The sequence below is a fragment of the Diaphorina citri genome, unplaced genomic scaffold (genome assembly GCF_000475195.1).
Source record: "Diaphorina citri unplaced genomic scaffold, Diaci psyllid genome assembly version 1.1 scaffold1561, whole genome shotgun sequence".
NCBI classification, from domain to species: domain Eukaryota; kingdom Metazoa; phylum Arthropoda; class Insecta; order Hemiptera; family Psyllidae; genus Diaphorina; species Diaphorina citri.
Genome location: NW_007378987.1, coordinates 18,125 through 42,152, shown reverse-complemented (window position 1 = coordinate 42,152; position 24,028 = coordinate 18,125). Strand labels below are relative to the sequence as shown.

Below are 24,028 nucleotides of genomic sequence, written 5' to 3'. Positions count from 1 at the left end.
GTTTGTTCTGGTAATAAGATGTCAAGGAGCCTTCTTCCTTGGAGAAATGTGAAGAATTCGGACGCCTTAAGGACGGCAAGTCTAAAAGCATAAGGCGATCCTCTAGTGGCCGGAACCAGGCCCGTATCCAGGATTTTATTGAGGGGAGGGGGAAGAGTCCAAACAGTGCTGTACGGGGGGGGGGAAAGGAGGGTCCAAATTTTCGGAGGCCGGCCCACAGTACACGAGCAAAAAAAGAAGGCTATTAAATAAACAAATGTAATATTTTTTACCAACTTATGTTATCTGTTATTCGTTAGGTACCTACTTTTAATCAGTGTTGAAAAAAAAAGCCTGAAGCCTAATTCTACATATTACAAGAATCTCTTCTGTTAGGTACCTACCTACTGTCCAAGTTTGATATTGGATAGGTGAGTTTAAATTTTTTAAATGATAAAACAAAACCTTATTCTTCTTCAAGTTATCAGGATTCGAACCCAGCACCTCCAGGTTGAGAGTCAGTGCTGTTAGAGCACAGAGATGGTGGGTAAAGATTTTTCAATGTCTGGATTGATTGAAAGCCAAAATTCTGCCACATACTGTACTCTTTTAGGTGAGTTTAAATTTTTTAAATGATAAAACAAAACCTTATTCTTCTTCAAGTTATCAGGATTCGAACCCAGCACCTCCAGGTTGAGAGCCAGTGCTGTTAGAGAACAGAGGTGGGTAAAGATTTTTCAATGTCTGGATTGATTGAAAGCCAAAATTCTGCCACATACTGTACTCGTTTACCATGCCTTTTCCACAAGTTTGGCCATGCCTCGGGATGAACTAGCGGGATTCCGGAGCGAAGCGACGGAATTCAGCTAGTTATGAATAAGAATAAGAAATGTTTTTATTGTAATATAAGTTAGAAATGTAACAAATTACAAAGTCATACAAATGATAATGAGGGGGAAAAGAAAAAACAAACAATAATTAGTATTTATAAAAAAGAATAGGTCATACAAGAAATCATGTAATCGGGTTGTAGTCTATGTACGTCCATATTGTCCATAACATCCCATGAAGACCCGGAGTGCACTCCTACTTACAATTACTTTCTTTCACAATAAATGATTTGCTCTTAGTCATCGTCTTGGGTGACGTACGATCAGGGCTGAATACAAAATGGCGCCCGGTGCCTCGAGAGGAACTTTCCAGCAGGCTATAAATACATACCTACATCCCTTAACTCCGTATAGCAAGCCCACTCTGAGACTTGGTGTAGGGGCAAACAGCCCTGGAAGTTAGGTTAAGCTTATACGAATCTAGAACATACCTACATCTATCACATCCTAAAAATTTCTTGGAATTCCCCAAAATTTTGCCCGTGGCACCTGTTCTTTGGACATGCTAGTCCAAAGCAAAGTTTAGTCCAAAATGATAGACACCAAAAATAGAGAACATCTCAAATCAGCAAATTTATCAAGGACTCGCGCAGTTGTAATAATTATCTTCAGGTGATTCATTGGACTGTGGGTAGGTTCAAACGATTTAACATCACTATCGATGAAATCGCTTCTTCTTCTTCTTCTTCTTCTTCTTCTTCTTCTTCTTCTTCTTCTTCGTCTTCTTCTTTGAGCGCCATTATGATCCAATTTGCTCTCTCTTCCATCACGGAAACGCAGGAGCATTGTTTGGGAGAGAGGAAAATAAAATGATAGAAGGAACGAACAACGCAAAAGAGGTCTTATCATGCCGAAATCGAAGAGTGGACAGGATAGGAGCCACCCCGCCGTTCCGAGAACGAACCTTACCTGTTTAGGATAAACTCGGATAAAGAATGCTCTGGGCGGGAATCGAACCTGCGAACAATATTTTGTACCTTACAAGAGATTTGATACCTAGAGGGAACTGTAACTCATCGTTCTGAAAGGTCTTGTCGTCCCGAAAGCGAAGAGAGAAGGAAGACAGGATAGGAGAAAGCCAGCCTTTCCGAAAACGAACAATGTCCCTTCAGAATAGAATCCGCACCAGGCGGGTATCGAACCCGCGACCTAGCGCTTACAAGGCAGACGCGCTACCAACCAAGCTAACTAGGCTGGCGAGAAAAATGTACCGTTTTCGCGAAATAACTTGACCCAGTTAATATCTGAGAACCTATGTGCTGTATCCTAAGCCACCCACTACACCTAAGTCCACTTCATTATGCCATTATGATCCAATTTGCTCTCTCTTCCATCACGGAAACGCAGGAGCATTGTTTGGGAGAGAGGAAAATAAAATGATAGAAGGAACTGAACACCGAACAACGCAAAAGAGGTCTTATCATCCCGAAATCGAAGAGTAAAGGACAGGATAGGAGCCACCCCGTTCCGAGAACGAACCTTACCTGTTTAGGATAAACTCGGATAAAGAATGCTCTGGGCGGAAATCGAACCTGCGAACAATATTTTGTACCTTACAAGAGATTTGATACCTAGATTACCCTCTTTTTTTGCTGATTCATCATTTCTGAGGTCAAGGTCGCGTAGTTGGTCTTCCCCTGCAGAAATAGACCATGGAGGACCTTGGATGGATGGAACTCGGTGAATTATGAGGGGGTTGTATAGTCTTGATATAGCCATTCTCATGGAGGCTCCAACTTCTCTAGACTTATGGAGCGAACGAAGAGAGTTTATAATTTAGTTTTTAGCCAGCCTAGTTAGCTACGTTGGTAGTGCGTTTACCCTGTAAGCGATTCCCATCCGGGGTGGATTTTATTCTGAACGGATAATTTTCGTTCTCGGAACGGCTGGCTTTCTTCTATCCTGTCTTCCTTCTCTCTTCGATTTCGGGACTATAAGACCTTAGCAGTTACAGTTCCTTCTATCAAACCTCTTGGAAAAAAAAAAATGTTTTTTTGTCATTCAGTTTTATAAGTGATCCAACCAGACGTTAAGGTTTTGTAAACCTTGATGATAAGTTCTGTCTACTCGTGCTAAGGCCTAGACTAATAGAGTAGGTAGGTATACTAATCTACTGATACATAGCCACAGACACGAGCTTAATCTGCCTAGATCTATCTACTTAGCACACTTTTAGAACATGAATAATACCTCGTCGATTTTTAAGTACATAGAAGAGGAAAAAAAAGTAACACTTGTTGACTAAAAAGTAACACTTGTTGACTAAATCTCTATACTCTATTGAGACTAATCTACTGATACATAGCCACAGACACGAGCTTAATCTGCCTAGATCTATCTATTTAGCACACTTTTAGAACATGAATAATACCTACCTTGTCGATTTTTAAGTACATAGAAGAGAAAAAAAAGTAACACTTGTTGACTAAAAAGTAACACTTGTTGACTAAATCTCTATACTCAATAGAGTATAGAGATCCACCAAAGCTAGAAAACGAGAGACCCATATTGTCACACGTCACCTTTAAGCATTCTCAAAGGCTATGCCCGAATCGTCCCCTAGCATTCGCAGAGGTGACATGTGATTACCGCAGATTGTAGCCCCGGGAGGTTTACATATTCGCTCAAGTCTTTGTCGGTCTACAATTCTACATTAACTATACTTGAGAAACTGTTGTTTTGTTTACTTGCATCTATGAATCGGATAATATTGTAAACGGACATAAAGAAATTATCTTACTCGTATCTCATTCTATTTTATACTATTCCATTCTATTCTGTCATAAAATCATAAACGATCTCATAAGAATCAGCTTAAAGAAAGATCCACCAAAGCTAGAAAACGAGAGACCCATAGCTAGAAAAATCTCGAGCTTCTAAAAACTTTGAGCTCTACAATGTCATGATATTGTATCACGTCACCTTTAAACATTCTCAAAGGCTATGCCCGAATCGTCCCCTATCCCCTAGCATTCTCAGAGGTGACATGTGATTACCGCAGATTGTAGACCCGGGAGACCTACACAAACATTCGCTCAAGTCTTTGTCTACAGTATACACTAACTACACTTGAGAAACTGTTGTTTTGTTTAATTCCATCTATGAATCGGATAATATTGTAAATGGACATAAAGAAATTACCTTATCTTACTCATATCTCATTCTACTTTATCCTATTCCATTCTATTCTGTCATAAAATCATAAACGATCTCATAAGAATGAGAAGCCATAAATTGTTTATAGCCTCGGATGCCAATAAAACCCACAACAGGAGGAAAACTCGAAGAAAATTGCTGTTATTAGATCAGAGAAGAAACAGTGTAGGTATATTTCCTGCTATTTAACTCTTTCATAATTGTTTTCTGCCCGTGATTAACTTATCTTTCATCAGGTCAAGAGGTGCGGATCGTAAATATGACATATTAGCAATTGGCACCTTACGTAAATACAATGTGTTGGAAGAAGAACACTGGAGGAAGAGGAGAAAGAGGAGGAGGAGGAGGAAGAAGAAGAAGAAGAAGAAGAAGAAGAAGAAGAAAAAGAAGAAGAAGAAGAAAAAGAATCACATTGAGAAATCACATTAGGAAAAAGAAGAAAAACAAGAAGAATGAAGAGGAGGAGAAGGAGGAGGAGGGGGAAGAAGAAGAAGTAGGGGGGGAGGAGGAGGAGAAGAAGGAGGAGGAGAAGAAGAAAAGAAGGCGAAGAAAAAGAGGCAGAAGAAAACTTCTCACTGAGTGAAAAACTGAAGAAGAAGAAGAAGAAGAAGAAGAAGAAGAAGAAGAAGAAGAAGAAGAAGAAGAAGAAGAAGAAATCACATTGAGAAATCACATTAAGAAAAAGAAGAAAAACAAGAAGAACGAAGAGGAGGAGGAGGGGGAAGAAGAAGAAGTAGGGGGAGGAGGAGGAGAAGAAGGAGGAGGAGGAGAAGAAGAAGAAGAAAAGAAGGCGAAGAAAAAAAGGCAGAAGAAAACTACTCACTGAGTAGAGGTGAAAATGATTAACTTATCTTTCATCAGGTCAAGAGGTGCGGATCGTAAATATGACATATTAGCAATTGGCACCTTACGTAAATACAATGTGTTAGAAGAAGAACACTGGAGGAAGAGGAGGAGAAGGAGGAAGAGGAGGAGGAAGAAGAAGAATCACATTGAGAGATCACATTAGGAAAAAGAAGAAAAACAAGAAGAATGAAGAGGAGGAGAAGGAGGAGGAGGGGAAGAAGAAGAAGAAGTAGGGGGAGGAGGAGGAGGAGAAGAAGAAGAAGAAGAAGAAGGAGGAGGAGGAGGAGGAGGAGAAGAAGAAGAAGAAGAAGAAGGAGGAGGAGGAGGAGGAGGAGAAGAAGAAGAAGAAGAAGAAGAAGAAAAGAAGGCGAAGAAAAAGAGGCAGAAGAAAACTTCTCACTGAGTAGAGGTGAAAAACTACTTCCCTGCGGAACGCCGAAGTTAAGCATCATTGATCGTGGTATGCATCTGTATGGGTGGTCACAGTCGGACGTCTTTACTCTATGAGTAATGAATAATTAATGAGCAGAATTTCCTCTATTTATTTCACCACTCAGCAAGATAAATGATTCAACATTAACAGAACAAATGCTTTTCTCAGATCCAAGATCTTGTTATGAAGAAAGGAAAATATTATTTATGGAAGACACCTTGGTCGATGATTATGAGTTTCCTTATTTGTGCCAAACCTACGTTCCATTTCCATCAGGGTTGAAGACATTATTCTTTATTTGCTTACGTCATAGGTTACCTACCGTTCATATGTAAAATCTACTTATATGAGTAAATACATAAATATGTATGTTCTCTACATACATAAGTTTACATGTTATGTGCTACTCTCATGCTTATTTGCTTACGTCATAGGTTACCTACCGTTCATATGTAAAATCTACTTATATGAGTAAATACATAAATATGTATGTTCTCTACATATATAAGTTTACATGTTATGTGCTACTCTCATGAATTTACCCGTGGTAGGTATGCAAATCTACAGGTTTGAATCGACATTGACATTTGGCACAATATTTGGCAGGTTTTCAAAGGGTTCAATCTGCTTTGAAAGAACAAGGAGAAGTGCTCTCGATGACTGGCAGCATCTCAGGACGATTCAATCAATATGACTTGAGAGCATGATGTCTAATAGCCTAAGTCGGTGGAAAAAACTTATTTAAGGTCAGAAAAAAAAAAAAAACTTGTGCGAGTTTTACGGTCTGAGTCACTTAAAGAAGTTTGCTTATCAATCGTCCTCATGAGTCTACCACCCCAAAGTTTCAACACAGGGCTGCAAAATAGTCGGTTCTGCCGGGAATCGAACTAGAGATCTCTTGCGTGTAAACCTAATTTAAAAAAAAAAAAAAAAAAAAAAAAAAAAAAATGTATGTGATTCTGCGCACACACACCTTGTAAAATTTCCGAAACGAAAACTCTCCATTGGTACATTACATTGCATTGAAATGGGGTTCTTTTCTGACGAGATTCCTGTGTGAGTCCAGTGTGTAGGACCAATCTGATTTTCAGTTTCCCACTCTTCCACACGGATGCTACAGCTTGGACACCAAGTTCCACCACACATACAGCCACACCGCTAAATGCTACAACTCTTGCTTTACCCTGTACTGACTACCATACGTCACCTGCCCCGACGGTAGCTCTTTAGATCGTTTCAGTCGTCCGTACACCCCCCTGAGGTGACTTACCAAGTGGTTATACTTGGTGTAGATATTATACAGACAGCGGACGACATGGTTGGCTTTCCGTCGGCTTCGCGAGCGGGATACCAGGCTCCTTACCGCGGATTGAATCAACCGATAGTATTTCATACGGACCAGATAAAATTTCCTTTGATATTTGTCCGCATCTGTACATTACATTGAAATGGGGTTCTTTTCTGACGAGATTCCTGTGTGAGTCCAGTGTGTAGGATCAATCTGATTTTCAGTCTCCCACTCCATCACACTCATGCTACAGCTTGGACACCAAGTTCCACCACGCACACAGCCACACTGCCAAATGCTACAACTCTTGTTTTACCCTATACTGACTACCATACGTCACCTGCCCCGACGGTAGCTCTTTAGATCGTTTCAGTCGTCCGTACACCCCCCTGAGGTGACTTACCAAGTCGTTATACTTGGTGTAGATATTGTACAGACAGCGGACGACATGGTTGGCTTTCCGTCGGCTTCGCGAGCGGGACACCAGGCTCCTTACCGCGGATTGAATCAACCGATAGTATTTCATACGGACCAGGTACTTCTTGATGTTTAAACTCGCCTGTAGGGTCAAAAAAAAAAAAAAAATCCCCGTTTTGCTCTGTACCTATACAAAACGCAAACAAGAGTTTCAAGCCCTATGTGGCTGGGTGGATTGCTCACGAGTAATATGTACCAAAGAGCAGTGGTGAGCAGTATTCAAATAAGGGGAGAACATATGACTTGACAAGGAGAAGTCTGGAGTTTTGACTGGTGAAAAAGCGCATTACTTAGAGGGCGCTGTGCCCACCTCTGTGGTCGAGTGGTCAAGAGCACTGACTCTCAACCTGGAGGTGCTGGGTTCGAAATTTTCTGACCGAACTTTTCTGTTCTTGGAACGACATGGATGTAAAAGAATGTGCCTTGAAGTAATGCAAAAGCAGTTCCAAGCACCAATCATTTGTAAAGAGGGTCAAAAAAAAAAGAAGAAAAAAAAAAATCTGATCCAATCTAAATTTACTTACGTCATTATTTGACTTGAACCGCGACAAATGTGAGGTGGAATCAATCTTGCTGATCGGATTCAGGACATGAGTTACAAAGCTGATGATATGATCGGCATGTAGGTGTCCCTTATATTGGATAGCATGAACTTCTTGTCCTGCTTGAATATAGATCAGAATGACTGGATACCGGGTTAACTTGGTGAAGTGATTACGACAAGTGCTGCCCGGATGCCAGCAGTTGATTGCCAGGAATTTGATCTGGAAGAAAAAATGATTGTTTAGGGATCAGTGTTGTTTGAGCATTGCTAGCAGCTACTACATAACTATTTACATTGTTCCAAAAAGATTAAAATTAATGAAAAATAAATAGGTGAATGACTGGATACCGGGTTAACTTGGTGAAGTGATTACGACAAGTGCTGCCCGGATGCCAGCAGTTGATTGCCAGGAATTTGATCTGAGGGGAAAAAATGATTGTTTAGGGATTAGTGTTGTTTGAGCGTTGCTAGCAGCTACTACAGCAGCTACTACATAATTATATACATTGTTCCAAAAAGATTAAAATTAATCAATGAAAAATAAATAGGTATTTTGAAATTGACCCTAATATTGAAAAAAAAAAACAAACAAACAAACTAACAGACAGAAAGTCAAACAAAGAATTGGAATGATAAGAGCTAGTTACTAGTTCAATTCAATAGGGTGAACTTTGTCCTAAACAGATAAGGGTATGAACCTTATCCTAAACAAAAGGTTCATTCTATCAAAACTAAAAACACAATTGATGACACCAAGGAATAGGTCAAGAAATAAGAAAAGGCTAAAAAACTAAATACCTCCAATACTGGGCTACTCACTTGTTTGGAATAAAATCTACATGTCACATCAAACTCTTGTCTGGCCAGTTGACTGTCAGCATCCCATGGAGCATACAGTAGAACAACAGAGATGTCAGATTTGAACCCCTGTTGCATTGCAACAGCTAGGTTCCCCTCATAGAAATCCGAAACACAGGAGCTGTTTGATGTTTGGAATTGATGCTTGAGCACTTGCTGAGAGCCAGCATTTTGTTCATAAATATGGGTGTAAGTCTCCATGTAACATGTAAACTTACTCCATGATTGTGTTATTGCAGGTGATTGGTAAAGGGGAGAAGGTGGGTGATTCTGCCCCAGAAAAGGACGAACTGGATGATAAATATTTGATAGCCACCTCAGAGCAGCCAATCTGTGCCGTACATCGAGACTCTTGGCTGCCTGAAGCTAGTCTACCTATCCGATATCTGGGAGTGAGCACTTGTTTCCGACAAGAGGTGAGTTGTTTGGCTAGGGGATGTTGAACAGAGAGACTAGTGTCTAGCTGTGGGGCTATAAACAGGGAGAAGAACAGCTAACCCTAACCAGCCTAGCTAGCTGGTTAGGTAAATATTTTTCTAGCCAGCCTAGTTAGCTTAGTTGGTAGTGCGTCTGCCTTGTAAGTGCTAGGCCGCGGGTTCAATTCCCACCAGGGGCGGATTTTATCCTAATTGGGATAATGTTCGTTCTCGGAACGGCTGGCTTTCTCCTATCCTGTCTTCCTTCTCTCTTTGATTTTGGGACGATAAGACCATAGCAGTTACAGTTCCCTCTGTCAAACCTAAAAAAAAAAAAAAATCTAGCAACTTAAAAATAGGTAGTTTTCTATAATTCTAATTCCCCATTTTACTTACCTAAAAATTAATTTCAATATTTTTTAATAATGATAAAACAAGTCAATTTCCAACTTCTAAGAAATATCTATCAAATCACAAATAGCCCAACACTGAAAACTGATGTGGCTCCTAAAATTAGGTGCCATAACTCCATATCATATGGAAGTTTAAACTCCCCCTGCCCTGTTGATAGATGATAGCAGCCCACACACACAATATCAACAGGCAACTATAATAGCACAAAACCACAATCATGTATTGACTGATAAGACTGTGAACTTCAATGTTCAATGTCAGATCTGAAGATTGGTGGTTCACATTCAAGATAATTCAGCACAGTGGTTCAAAGACTATTGACTGTTATAAGCATTTAACTAAATTCCTATTAACTAACACCATAACTGCAACAAAGACCAGGGAAATGGAGCTAGGTATAATCAAAGACAGTCTGAGAGTCTCTATACTTACCAAACTGGAGCATTGTAACTTTTTGCCTACAGGTAGAATTTCAGTGGGATGTTAATCTAGTCAATACTCAAACTCAATAGTCAATACGAGGCCTTACACACATTTTAAGATAGGTATTTCTATTAGATTTTTTTTAATAGATGAACAAAATAACCAGACAAACCGAAATTCGAAATTAACTTGATAAAGTGACAAACTTCCAAATTTGCTAAGTTCCTACCGGGTCTCCCGCGTGCATGGCGAGTGTAGTGACCACCACACCATGGGGGCTGACACTTTCGTGAACAGGCTACTTACAGTGCTTTATTATTTTTTTTTTTTTCAAGCAGGGCTTTACTTTTTATTTTTATTATTTTAGACTAACCACGAGTTTATTTTCCCAGGTTGGTTCCCATGGCCGTGATACACGGGGTATATTCCGTGTGCATCAGTTTGAGAAGGTAGAACAGTTCGTGTTAACCTCCCCTCATGACGATGAGTCGTGGAAAATGCTGGATGAGATGATTCAGAACTCAGAAGAGTTCTATGCTGATTTAGGTGAGTTTTTCTACGCTGAGATTTGATTAATATGAGTTCTATGCTGATCTAGGTGAGTTTTTCTATGTTGAGATTTGATTAACATGAGTTCTATGCTGATTTAGGTGAGTTTTTCTATGTTCAAATTTGATCAATATAGGCCGAGCCCCGGCGCTTCAAACTATTGACATTCGCGCGCCTACCGTCTCTGTGGTTTAGTGGTCAAGACGCTCGCCTGGTAAACAGAAGGGCATGGGTTCAATCCCAGCCGAGGTATAGAATTTTATCCTTAATATAATTTGAGAATTTGACCACAATAATAGTAAGTAGTAGTTAACTGGAGTAAAGGGACTTTTCAGTCCTATGCGAGCAGTATAAATAAGGAACTAATATTATTTCTTCTTCTCCCTAGGTATCGCCTACCGTGTGGTCAACATCGTGTCGGGCGCCCTGAACCACGCTGCCGCCAAGAAGCTCGACCTCGAGGCTTGGTTCCCCGGTTCCGGGGCGTTCCGAGAACTCGTCTCCTGCTCCAACTGCCTCGACTATCAGTCACGCCGTCTCCTGGTCCGCTACGGGCAAACTAAGCAAAAAGTCGATAGTCGATCGATTCACGGGTTGGAAAACCTCGCGCCGCGCCGGCAAGGAATATTTTTCATACAGAGATGATCTTTGTTTTTTTTCTGACCGTGAGATCTACGCGACCGCATGCGCGACCACGCGTGTCATCTGCGCGATTCTCGAGACCCACCAGACGGAGACCGGGGTTCGAATCCCGGACTGCCTGAGGAAGTTTGTGCCCGCTGTGTACTTGAATGAGGCGGGGGAGATTCCGTTTGTGAAGACGGCGCCGATTGATGAGGAGGAGACGAAGAAGCAAAAGAAACAGAAGGAGGGGATGAAAAAGAAGTGAATGGGGGTAGCTGAGACTAGGGGTCAGGACCCCAAGGGGTACAACGGAGATTAGGGGCCAGGGCCCTGTTCCCTAATGAACCTCGCAGGCATTTCATACTTCTCCAAAGTTATGATGTAATATTACTGAAGAAAAATACTTCAATACTTTATACCTATACTATAACATTACCTGGAAATTCTGGCCCCGGAAATTCAAGGCTTGGGGGGGAACATGGAAATTAAGGAAGGATTACAATATTTACAATAGTTGCTGTGACGCCAAAATATTACGAAATGCGAAGTTGTAAATGTAGTGACCACCACACCATGGGGGCTGACACTTTCGTGAACAGGCTACTTACAGCTTACAGTGCTTTATTTTTTTTATATTTTATTTATTATTTTTTTTTTTCAAGCAGGGCTTTACTTTTTATTTTTTATTATTTTAGAATTTAGACTAACCATGAGTTTATTTTCCCAGGTTGGTTCCCATGGTCGTGATACACGGGGTATATTCCGTGTACATCAGTTTGAGAAGGTAGAACAGTTCGTGTTAACCTCCCCTCATGATGATGAGTCATGGAAAATGCTGGACGAGATGATTCAGAACTCAGAAGAGTTCTATGCTGATTTAGGTGAGTTTTTATTTTTACTTTCCTTATCCTATAGGAAGGAAAGTAATGTTGTTGTTTACTAATGCAAAGGAATTGATTATGCCATTTTCCTAGAATCGGGAGAAATTTGATTAATATAGGCCGGGTAGCGCTTCGAACTCTTAACGTTCGCACGCCTACCGGCACGCTTGTTTGGAATAAAATCTTTTCTCGCTACTCAGAGCAGTCAGAGCTAGATTTCTAGCACGATGGCATCTCAACCACATTTAAGAATGAACATGTACAATTAAATGAGTACGAACCTACTCCACACACAGTTCATTTTTGAAGACGGTCTACGCAGGTTGACGCTGAATTCTGACTCCATTCTGTTTTCAGCCTAACGCAAGTTCTTCTTCTTCTTCTTTAAGATACTCGGGGTATATTCCGTGTACATCAGTTTGAGAAGGTAGAACAGTTCGTGTTAACCTCCCCTCATGATGATGAGTCATGGAAAACGCTGGACGAGATGATTCAGAACTCAGAAGAGTTCTATGCTGATTTAGGTGAGTTTTTCTATGCTGAGATTTGATTAACATGAGTTCTATGCTGATTTAGGTGAGTTTTTCTATGTTCATATTTGATCAATATAGGCCGAGCCGCGGCGCTTCGAACTATTGACATTCGCGCGCCTACCGTCTCTGTGGTGTAGTGGTCAAGACGCTCGCCTGGTAAACAGAAGGGCATGGGTTCAACCCCAGCCGAGGTATGGAATTTTATCCTCAAAATAATTTGGGAATATGACCACAATAATAGTAGTAGCCTACTGCTGGAGTAAAGGGACTTTTCAGTCCTATGCGAGCAGTATTATTATTTCTGCTTCTCCCTAGGTATCGCCTACCGTGTGGTCAACATCGTCTCCGGGGCTCTCAACCACGCCGCGGCCAAAAAGCTCGACCTCGAAGCCTGGTTCCCCGGGTCCGGGGCGTTCCGAGAACTCGTCTCCTGCTCCAATTGCCTCGCCTATCAGTCACGCCGCCTGCTGGTCCGCTACGGGCAAACCAAGAAGATGAACGAGAAAATCGAATTCGTGCACATGCTCAACGCGACCGCATGCGCTACCACGCGTGTCATCTGCGCGATTCTCGAGACTCATCAGACGGAGACCGGGGTTCGAATCCCGGACTGCCTCAGGAAGTTTGTGCCCGCTGTGTATGTGAATGAGGCGGGGGAGATTCCGTTTGTGAAGACAGCGCCGATTGATGAAGAGGAGACGAAGAAGCAAAAGAAACAGAAGGAGGGGATGAAAAAGAAGTGAATGGGGGCAGCTGAGACTAGGGGTCAGGACCCCAAGGGGTACAACGGAGATTAGGGGCCAGGGCCCTGTTCCCTAATGAACCTCGCAGGCATTTCACACTTCTCCAAAGTTATGATGTAATATTACTGAAGAAAAATACTTCAATACTTTGTACCTATACTATAACATAACCTGGAAATTCTGGCCCCGGAAATTCAGGGCCTGAAAAAAAAAAAAACAAAAAACAAAAAAAAAAACATGGAAATTAAGAAAGGATTACAATAGTTGCTGTGACGCCAAAATATTACGAAATGCGAAGTTGTAAAATTACTACTTTCTGGAACAAAATTAGAAAAAATAATAATAATCATCACGCACGTTTTTTTTTTTTTTTTTTTTTTACTTTCTGGAAAAAAATAAAAAAAAAAAAAAAAAAACATCCCGCACGTTTTTTTTTTTTTTTTTTTTTTTTTTTAATAAACGATAATGTTCCAGTAAATTTATTATCAAAATACCACAGATTAAATTCAGAATAAGTTACTTTAAGAGTGTCATGGAATGTACATAGTTGTATTGGAAGATAACCTCAGTTACACATTGACAGTACCTAGGTAACACATTTCGTGTGGCCATTACATCACTGAAATGCTTTTTTCAACGTTTAACCAAGGATAGGACAATATAAATGCATTTAGAGTCAGAAGTGATATTGAGGTATTTTTAAACTCGTCACTTCTGTCTCTATGATCCACATAATTATTTTTCAATACTTATTTTTCTTCTATTCTTTCCTGCTTAATTTATTATTTTTGTTTATTTTTATACATCCTAATGTAAGTATGAGTATTAAGCTGATTTTTCAATATACAAAAACTAGCCAAACAAATCTTTCGAATCTCTTGGAAAAGTCTCTGATTGAATACATTTAGGTAGGACGAACTAAGAAGTATACCTTTGCTCAATCTGCAGCTCTACTTGCTAAAAATTTACCCACAACCTTTGATTTTTTTTCATACTAATCAGTTCATCTCCATTTTTTATAGCACCTTAATTTATTGAGCACCTTGGAATTCTTTCAGAAGCCATTGTCTCATCAACTCAGATATTTCTGTACAGAAGATTTCAGAGTGGAAATGGCTTGTTTTCTATCGGGACAGTTGATTACAGCTGTTCCCGATACTATCCAGTTTGCTCCAGCCTGGGGGAAAACGAAAATTTTGTTCAGTATGACATTTTATATTCCAGTACCTACAATGTATGTGGGAAGGTAGAACAACTAGGTAAGGGTAAAAAGTGGTCCTCGCTACTGGAAATTACCCTGTCAGACATTCTGTATCCAGTGTTATGGGGGAGGAAAAAGTGAGAAAAGGAAGGAATCACAAAGTCTAGGAACAGTCAAGACCTGGTAAAATATCTTGAAAACTTGCTTACGAACAAGATCAGTGGATGTGTGGAGAGGCTAAAAGAGAGCCAGAAAAAGAGATGGTTAAATACTTACCTTGGCACATTCATCAATAGTATTGGGTCCAACACCTCCATCCACTTCAATGTTAAGCGTTGGATAGTTCTCCCTCAGCCATTTCACTTTGGGCATCATATCTTGCATGAATTTCTGTCCACCAAATCCAGTTAAACACTTACCTTGGCACATTCATCAATAGTATTGGGTCCAACACCTCCATCCACTTCAATGTTAAGCGTTGGATAGTTCTCCCTTAGCCATTTCACTTTGGGCATCATATCTTGCATGAATTTCTGTCCCCCAAATCCTGGCTCCACTGTCATTATAAGCACCAGGTCTGCAGACTCAATATACTCGGCTATCACATCAACGGGAGTTTTGGGCTTGATAGCAAGGCCCACTTTCATTCCAGCTTCTTTTATTTGGCGTATGACTTGAGGAACATTGTCAACGGGTTCAACATGGAATGTGTATTGGTCTACGTTAGCATCGGCCATGGGTTCTATCCACTGAAATTTGAGATTAAATAATATCATTAGTAGGTACAGTTGGTGTTAATTCATAGCTAAGCATACTGCAGTTCTTTTATTCCAGAAGGGAAAACAAAGTGAAAATCTTGCATAGGTAATTGGTACACACATCTTGCAACACTTGGCCCACTTTCATTCCAGCTTCTTTTATTTGGCGTATGACTTGAGGAACATTGTCAACGGGTTCAACATGGAATGTGTATTGGTCTACATTAGCATCGGCCATGGGTTCTATCCACTGAAATTTGAGATTAAATAATATCATTAGTAGGTACAGTTGCTGTTAATTCATAGCTAAGCATACTGCAGTTCTTTCATCTCAGAAGAGATAATCTTGCATAGGTAATTGGTACACACATCGCAACACTTTTGGGTCAATTTTTCCCCCAGTTAATTATCAATGAAAGATCATTAAAAAAAAAAAACTGTTGCATTTCTCCTACCTGTTGTGGATTTTGAACCATCATGTGGGTTTCAAAGAAAGCCTTGGGAATTTTATTCCTCAAACACTTGACAACAGGATGACCAAAAGTGAGATTTGGTACAAACGTTCCATCCATGACATCTAGGTGCAAATAATCAGCACCTGAGTCCAGAAGATTTTGTGATTCACTGTGCAAATTGGACAAGTCTGAGTTTAAGATGGATGGACCAATCATGCACTGGACGTGGGACATGGTTGGTGGTTCTGAAACAACAAAGGAATAAGGCATTACTTAAGCTTAGAGAATTAGAGGCAAGTCTTTATTTGGACATGAGAGATCTGTCTTCTTCTGGAATAGGATCCAACTTGCCAAGAAGGTAAACATAAAATCTAACCCAAGTTATTAAGCAGCACTCTGCTACCCTTCAATATTCTTTTTAGTGTTACCTAGGTATGAAACTTACATTTAGTCGAAACTCTCCAGGATCTAATGTCACACAGGGAGTTGTGTAAAACTGTTTCCACAAAACAATCAGACTATCAGAGCACAGAAAAATTAAAATGGACTAATTTTAAATAGAAATTAATAAGACAATTATTTTCTAAAATAAAGGGAAGAGGACCAAACCGTGTAAAAATTGGATAACTGATAAGAGAAAAGAGAAAGGTGATAACGATGAGAAATTTTGAAGGTTATCTTTTTCATTTGAACTGCACCAGATACGACACACGGTACGGCAAATAACGCAATGAACATTCCTTGCCGGCAAAATCACGGAGGTTCCGATTGACTGGATTGTTTGGAAACTCGAGAAAAAAGTGCAGCCTAATTTTCGTCGATGCCGGTAAAAAAAATAAACACAACAAATGCGAAGCACAGGGTGTTCAAAAATCAGAACAGTTTTGAAATTTTTGAATACCTACCTAGGTCTTTTACTTTTTTTTCTGATTTTAGTGCATTAGTACAACCAACTTTTAAGAATCTGAAGATTTTCTTAAGTTCTTAAATTCAGGATCTGACGAAAAGTAAGTTGTCCATGTTTTTAAAACTTGTACATTTGCCTATTTACCCACCTATTCCTACTAATCTAGCTTTATGTACAAGAAGCCTTCCAAAAGAGGAAGAATATTTAGTTACAACTATAATAATGAAATGAAATAATGAAAGAAATATTGAAGGAACACAAATGTGCTGTTTTTGTAATTTTCAATCCACCCTTAATTTTATATTTTTATTTAATAATTGAATAAGGAAAATCTTAGGAAACTCCAAGGCCATTTTAAACCTCCATAATAGTTACTTCCCCCAGCATAGTTAAATTATTTAGAGCTGTTGATAAATAATTCATTTTTTTTTCTTTTTTTTTCAGATGGATTTGCTCTGGATGATGATCTATCTGCCGATACCTTGAAACCTCTGACAGTCACTCAGATCAAACAAGTCAGGGTTCTTATTGACGAGGCTATGATTCAAAATGAAAAAGACTTGATTGCTACGGAGAAAGAAAGGAACAATGCCCTGCGGGAAGTAGGTAAGAAAGAGAAATACATTTTCATTATAAATGTAAATTTGAAAAGTAGTGAAAAAAAAGTTTCTCCTTTATGCTTCTAAAAGCAGGGCTGTATTCTTGCTCCCCTTCATCAAAATCCTGGATACAGCCCTGACAAAAAAAAAAAAAAAAAAAAAAAAAAAAAAAAAAAAAAGAAAACCAAAAATTTTTCAAAAAAAAATGGTTGGTGGTTCTGAAACAACAAAGGAATAAGGCATTAGTTAAGCTTAGAGAATTAGAGGCAAGTCTTTATTTTAGTTGTGTCTTGGACATGAGAGATCTGTCTTCTTCTGGAATAGGATCTAACTTGCCAAGAAGGTAAACATAAAATTTAACCCAAGTTACCCATTCATATTCTACCCTTCCATATTCTTTTTTAGTGTTACCCTGTTACCTAGGTATGAAAACTTACATTAGTCAAAACTCTCCAGGATCTAATCTCACACAGGGAGTTGTGTAAAACTGTTTCCACAAAACAATCAGACTATCAGAGCACAGAAAAATTAAAATGGACTAATTTTAAATAGAAATTAATAAGACAATTATTTTCTAAAATAAAGGGAAGAGGACCAAACCGTGTAAAAATTGGATAACTGATAAGAGAAAAGAGAAAGGTGATAACGATGAGAAATTTTGAAGGTTATCTTTTTCATTTGAACTGCACCAGATACGACACACGGTACGGCAAATAACGCAATGAACATTCCTTGCCGGCAAAATCACGGAGGTTCCGATTGACTGGATTGTTTGGAAACTCGAGAAAAAAGTGCAGCCTAATTTTCGTCGATGCCGGTAAAAAAAATAAACACAACAAATGCGAAGCACAGGGTGTTCAAAAATCAGAACAGTTTTGAAATTTTTGAATACCTACCTAGGTCTTTTACTTTTTTTTCTGATTTTAGTGCATTAGTACAACCAACTTTTAAGAATCTGAAGATTTTCTTAAGTTCTTAAATTCAGGATCTGACGAAAAGTAAGTTGTCCATGTTTTTAAAACTTGTACATTTGCCTATTTACCCACCTATTCCTACTAATCTAGCTTTATGTACAAGAAGCCTTCCAAAAGAGGAAGAACATTTAGTTGCAACTAAACCTACTGATGAAAGAAATATTGAAGGAACACAAATGTGCTGTTTTTGTAATTTTCAATCCACCCTTACCTACTTCCCTACTTGGTCAAATTTATTGAGACCTTTCTGCAATAATAGTCTAACATAGGGTGCCCCGAAGGTAAGACATCCCTAGGTCTGCAATGGGCCTTTGAATTGATCATCAATCAAAATCGAAACAAACATAATCCCCCTTTTTCTTATGCTCTTTTTCAGTGGAGAGAGACCCAAACAAAAGAAGAATCAAGCCTCCAACTCAAAACTATTTGGATTTTGAAGATCTCGGAGAGAGTTCCGATGATAGTGATTTCCGAATAGAAGACCATGCAGAGGACAGTGATGATGATACCATCAATTCCGATGACTCCAATGGTATACTGGATTTTGAGTCTTAAATCCAATTTTACCTTCCACTCTAGAACTTTTTTTTTTTTTTTTGTAAGGCACTTTAACTCTGGCTACAAATAGGTAGTAGGTTGTTCACACCTAGTTACTTTTTTTAAGAGGTTTGACAGAAGGAACTGTAACTGCTATGGTCTTATCATCCCGAAATCAAAGAGAGAATGAAGACAGGATAGGAGAAAGCCAGCCGTTCCAAGAACGAACATTATCTCATCAGGATAAAATCCACCCTGGGTGGGAATCAAACCCATGGCCTAGCACTTACAAGGCAGACACACTACCAACTAAGCTAACTAGGCTGGCCTAGTTTTAGTAAATAAGGGTCAGCCTAGTTAGCTTCAAAGGTAGTGTACTTGCCTTGTGAGTGTTAGGTCATGGGTTTGATTCCCAGCTGTGACAAACTTTTGTCCTAAACAGATACCTAAGGTCCATTTTGTAGCACTGCAGTTTTTTTTTTTCTTTTAGATAGGTAAGTAGGTACTTAGGTACCTACTCAGTAATTTTAATTGTTAATAAAATAATTATTTTATTTCTGCAGCCGAATTTTCGTCGATGCCGGTGAAAAAAATAAACACAACCAACGCGAAGCACAGGGTGCTCAAAAATCAGAACAGTTTTGAAATTTTTGAACACCTACCACTTACCACTACCTAGGTTATTTTTATTTTTTATTTTAGTGCATTTCTTCAGTAGCTTTTTGTTAGGTTTTGTCCATGGATATAACCCTACAGTAACACCCGTATTTATGAACAAAAATTCTCGGTCTCAGATTAGTCTTAAACAAATTTTGGCCAATCAGACGTTTGGAATTGATGCTTGAGCACTTGCTGAGAGCCAGCATTTTGTTCATAAATATGGGTGTTAAGTCTCCATGCAACATATAAACTTACTCCATGATTGTGTTATTGCAGGTGATTGGTAAAGGTGAGAAGGTGGGTGATTCTGCGCCGGAAAAGGACGAACTGGATGATAAATATTTGATAGCCACCTCCGAACAGCCAATCTGTGCCGTACATCGAGACTCTTGGCTGCCTGAAGCTAGTTTACCTATCCGATATCTGGGAGTGAGCACTTGTTTCCGACAAGAGGTGAGTTGTATGGCTAGGGGATGTTAAACAGAGAGTAGACTAGTGTCTAGCTGTGGGACTACAAACAGGGAGAACAGCTAACCTTAAACCTTTTCAAAAAAAATTTAAAAAAAAAAAAAAAAAAAAAAAATCCCCGTTTTGCTCTGTACCTATACAAAACGCAAACAAGAGTTTCAAGCCCTATATGGCTGGGTGGATTGCTCAAGGGTAATATGTACCAAAGAGCAGTGGTGAGCAGTATTCAAATAAGAGGAGAACATATGACTTGACAAGGAGAAGTCTGGAGTTTTGAGTGGTGAAAAATCACATTACTTAGAGGGCGCTGCGCCCACCTCTGTGGTCGAGTGGTCAAGAGTACTGACTCTCAACCTGGAGGTGCTGGGTTCGAATCCCGGCCAGGGCGGAAATTTTCTGACCGAACTTTTCTATTCTTGGATATGTAACACATTTCGTGTGGCCATTACATCACTGAAATGCTTTTTTCAACGTTTAACCAAGGATAGGACAATATAAATGCATTTAGAGTCAGAAGTGATATTGAGGTATTTTTAAACTCGTCACTTCTGTCTCTATGATCCACATAATTATTTTTCAATACTTATTTTTCTTCTATTCTTTCCTGCTTAATTTATTATTTTTGTTTATTTTTATACATCCTAATGTATGAGTATTAAGCTGATTTTTCAATATACAAAAACTAGCCAAACAAATCTTTCGAATCTCTTGGAAAAGTCTCTGATTGAATACATTTAGGTAGGACGAACTAAGAAGTATACCTTTGCTCAATCTGCAGCTCTACTTTCTAAAAATTTACCCACAACCTTTGATTTTTTTCACACTAATCAGTTCATCTCCATTTTTCATAGCACCTTAATTTATTGAGCACCTTGGAATTCTTTCATGAGCCATTGTCTTATCAACTCAGATATTTCTGTACAGAAGATTTCAGAGTGGAAATGGCTTGTATTCTATCGGGACAATTGATTACAGCTGTTCCCGATACTATCCAGTTTGCTCCAGCCTGGGGAAAATGAACATATTGCTCAGTATGACATTTTATATTTACATACAATGCATGTGGGAAGGTAGAACAACTAGGTAAGGGTAAAAAGTGGTCCTCGCTACTGGAAATTACCCTGTCAGACATTCTGTATCCAGTGTTATGGGGGAGGAAAAAGTGAGAAAAGGAAGGAATCACAAAATCTAGGAACAGTCAAGACCTGGTAAAATATCTTGAAATCTTGCTTACGAACAAGATCAGTGGTTGTGTGGAGAGGCTAAAAGAGATGGTTAAATACTTACCTTGGCACATTCATCAATAGTATTGGGTCCAACACCTCCATCTACTTCAATGTTAAGTGTTGGATAGTTCTCCCTCAGCCATTTCACTTTGGGCATCATATCCTGCATAAACTTCTGTCCCCCAAATCCAGGCTCCACCGTCATTATAAGCACCAGGTCTGCAGACTCAATATATTCAGCTATCACATTAACAAAAAAAAAAAAAAAAAAAAAAAAAAAAAAAAAAAAAATGCGGGGACATAATAACAGTCAGTTTCTGGCATTTGATATCAATCAACCAGTTTAATCTTTAGTTACTTGCGTGCGTGTGTCTTGATTTCAGGCGTGTGTATACAGTGTGATGCAGGAATGTGTCGCACGTATTTCCACGTAACCTGTGCTCAGAGGGAGGGACTACTGAGTGAGGCCACATCAGAAGAGGTAGACCAAGCGGATCCTTTCTACGCACACTGTAGACTACATGCTGATAAGGTAAGATGATGGTTTTTTAGAGGTTTGACAGAGGGAACTGTAACTCTGCTATGGTCTTATCGTCCCGAAATCAAAGAGAGAAGGAACACTGGATAGGAGAAAGCGAGCCGTTCCGAGTACTAACATTAGGTATCCGTTCAGGATGAAATCCGCCCCGTTCGGGTATCGAACCCTCAACCAAGCGCTTACATACAAGGAAGGCGGGCTACCTTCGAAGCCAACTAGGCTGGAGAATCTGGAGATTCGAATTCTTTCATTTAGGTCAACGCTATTATTTTAGCCCTATTTAAAATATTTACTTCATTCATTTATGGATCTTTTATAACCAATAAAATTCTTTCCGGTTGGGTGGAAGAGCTCACTAAGTGAGAATCCTGCCATTCTTTTTCTTCGCCTTTTCCCGTGTACAGACGGGGTCGGCGTTTTTCGTCAGCTTCTCCATCAGCCCTAACTAGGGTGATTGCTTTGGGCTGACATTTGTTTTTGGCTACAAATTTTACGAGTGGCTGCCCCTCGCACTCAACCTTTGCTATTTCTAAAATTCAGGCTGGTATACTCCCTGTTTAAAGTTCCCCAGCCAGACTAAGCTGGTCTACTCCCTGTTTAACGTCCCCCAGCCAGACTACACCTCTTTCATTCATTGGGATTATTTCAAAATTATAAATCAATCCCTCTCCCCTCCAGGTTCTCATCAAGAAGCGCAAGCGAAACTTTCTCTCCATGCAGACTCGTAGCGCGCTCATGCGAAGACAGCGCGAACTAGAAGCAGAAGCCAACGAGAAAACCTACGTGAGAATCCAGAGGAAACTGGGCAAGTACAAGGTCAAATATGTGGACATGAAATCTCTACGTAACCCACCCTGGGGTAAGTGTCTATGGACTGCTACTTAATGTAGAATAGACAGCGCACTAATGTAGAATAGATAGCGTACTACTGTAGAATAGATAGCGCACTAATGTAGAATAGACAGAAGTTAATGAGAAAATCTACGGGAGAATCCAGAGGAAACTGGGCAAGTACAAGGTCAAATATGTGGACATGAAATCTCTACGAAATCCACTCTGGGGTAAGTCACTGTTCGAGAGAGGTACAGAGTTTTGTAAGTAGACCAAGCGGATCCTTTCTACGCACACTGTAGACTACATGCTGATAAGGTAAGATGATGTTTTTTTAGAGGTTTGACAGAGGGAAGTGTAACTGCTAAGGTCAAAGAGAGAAGAAACACTGGATAGGAGAAAGCGAGGCTGGTATACTCCCTGTTTAAAGTCCCCCAGCCAGTCTAAGCTGGTCTACTCCCTGTTTAACGTCCCCCAGCCAGACTACACCTCTTTCATTCATTGGGATTATGTCAAAATTATAAATCAATCCCTCTCCCCTCCAGGTTCTCATCAAGAAGCGCAAGCGGAACTTTCTCTCCATGCAGACTCGTAGCGCGCTCATGCGAAGACAGCGCGAACTAGAAGCAGAAGCCAACGAGAAAACCTACGTGAGAATCCAGAGGAAACTGGGCAAGTACAAGGTCAAATATGTGGACATGAAATCCCTACGTAACCCACCCTGGGGTAAGTGTCTATGGACTGCTACTTAATGTAGAATAGACAGCGCACCAATGTAGAATAGATACCGCACTAATGTAGAATAGAATAGAATATACCTTGTTTATAATGTTTATACTACCAGCATAGGACTGAAAAGTCCCTTTACTCTCGCAGTCTAAACAAGATCTTATTTATTTCATAGGTAATAAAATTACATTTTAGGGAAAAATATTTAAGACCTGTTTAAATAAAAAAAAAAAGTAGCGCACTAATGTAGAATAGATAGCGCACTAATGTAGAATAGACAGAAGCCAACAAGAAAACCTAATTGAGAATCCAGAGAAAACTGGGCAAATACAAGGTCAAATATGTGGACATGAAATCTCTACGTAACCCCCCCCCCCCCCCCCCAAAGAATCAAAATGAATTTTAATTGTGTTAAAGTATATTTACGTTAAAAGCCCGAACGAGCCCAGAATTTAATAAGAAATTTTCCTTTATGTTTTGAGCATTTTTGCCAAATTTCAAACAGACAAACTCTATGCAAAACCGTCGAGTCAAAACTTACACCCGTATTTATGAACAAAATACTGGAGCATCAATTCCAAACATCTAATTGAACAAAATTGTCTTCAGTCTGACTTGAGAGTGAGAATTTTCGTTCATAAATACGGATGTTAGACCTCATCCAGCCTAAAAACATATCTCCTTTCCCAAGATCGATGAAGACGAAGTACAAGGCTTTCTCTTTTTCCACATGTTTTTCCAACAATTGTCTAATGGCAAAGATCGCATCCATAGTATGCAAAATCATCGAATGCAAAATCATCGAGTCAAAATAATAGAATAGAAAAATGCAAAATCATCGAGTCAAAATAATAGAATAGAATATACTTGTTTATCCTGCTCGAATGAGACTAGCCTTCGAGCCCGAGAGAGACTTACTCAAAACAAGACACATGTTTCCTTCTCTCGTTCCAGTGCCCACTCAGAAGTTGGCCCGGCCGCTCACCTCGAGTGCCACGCTGTGCCGGGCCCTCCTACACAAGGCCCGCCTCATGGAGGTAGACACCGGCGCTGTAGCCCAGGCATAATCCCCCTTTTTCTTATGCTCTTTT

At 39.7% G+C, this 24,028-nt stretch overlaps 4 protein-coding genes across 5 annotated transcripts in view; 1 reads left to right on the top strand and 3 right to left on the bottom strand.

The window, feature by feature from the left end:
• LOC103516402 (thioredoxin domain-containing protein 11-like) overlaps positions 1 to 8,593 on the bottom strand; it is a 28,329-nt gene extending 19,736 nt beyond the window's left edge. Inside the window, exons 1-2 of the mRNA XM_026828811.1 lie at positions 8,433 to 8,593; positions 7,594 to 7,833 (exon numbers count right to left, since the gene is read on the bottom strand). Coding sequence (XP_026684612.1) covers positions 7,594 to 7,833; positions 8,433 to 8,549 — 357 coding nt within the window. The 5' untranslated portion in view covers positions 8,550 to 8,593. The remainder of the gene's footprint in view (positions 1 to 7,593; positions 7,834 to 8,432) is intronic.
• Positions 8,594 to 8,677: 84 nt separating this feature from the next.
• On the top strand, positions 8,678 to 13,299 carry LOC103516401 (serine--tRNA ligase, cytoplasmic-like). Of its 2 annotated transcripts, none has more exons than XM_026828810.1 (4): positions 8,678 to 8,887; positions 10,117 to 10,270; positions 10,662 to 10,816; positions 12,782 to 13,299. In XM_026828810.1, the coding sequence occupies exons 1-4, from the start codon at positions 8,693 to 8,695 to the stop codon at positions 13,052 to 13,054; spliced, it is 777 nt and encodes a 258-aa protein (XP_026684611.1). In that variant the 5' UTR covers positions 8,678 to 8,692; the 3' UTR covers positions 13,055 to 13,299. The 2 variants fall into 2 exon arrangements, with proteins under 2 accessions (XP_026684611.1, XP_026684610.1); XM_026828809.1 differs by having other exon boundaries at positions 10,662 to 10,832; positions 12,798 to 13,299.
• Positions 13,300 to 13,481: 182 nt separating this feature from the next.
• On the bottom strand, positions 13,482 to 16,104 carry LOC103516400 (ribulose-phosphate 3-epimerase-like). The gene is made up of 4 exons (XM_026828812.1): positions 15,914 to 16,104; positions 15,469 to 15,713; positions 14,675 to 15,004; positions 13,482 to 14,231 (listed from the first exon to the last, which is right to left on the bottom strand). Exons 2-4 carry the CDS (start codon positions 15,700 to 15,702, stop codon positions 14,127 to 14,129), a joined length of 669 nt encoding a protein of 222 aa, XP_026684613.1. The 5' UTR covers positions 15,703 to 15,713; positions 15,914 to 16,104; the 3' UTR covers positions 13,482 to 14,126.
• A 4,039-nt stretch (positions 16,105 to 20,143) lies between these two features.
• On the bottom strand, positions 20,144 to 21,087 carry LOC103516398 (ribulose-phosphate 3-epimerase-like). The gene is made up of 2 exons (XM_008481361.2): positions 20,901 to 21,087; positions 20,144 to 20,619 (listed from the first exon to the last, which is right to left on the bottom strand). Exons 1-2 carry the CDS (start codon positions 21,042 to 21,044, stop codon positions 20,515 to 20,517), a joined length of 249 nt encoding a protein of 82 aa, XP_008479583.1. The 5' UTR covers positions 21,045 to 21,087; the 3' UTR covers positions 20,144 to 20,514.
• Between the last annotated feature and the right edge of the window lie 2,941 nt (positions 21,088 to 24,028).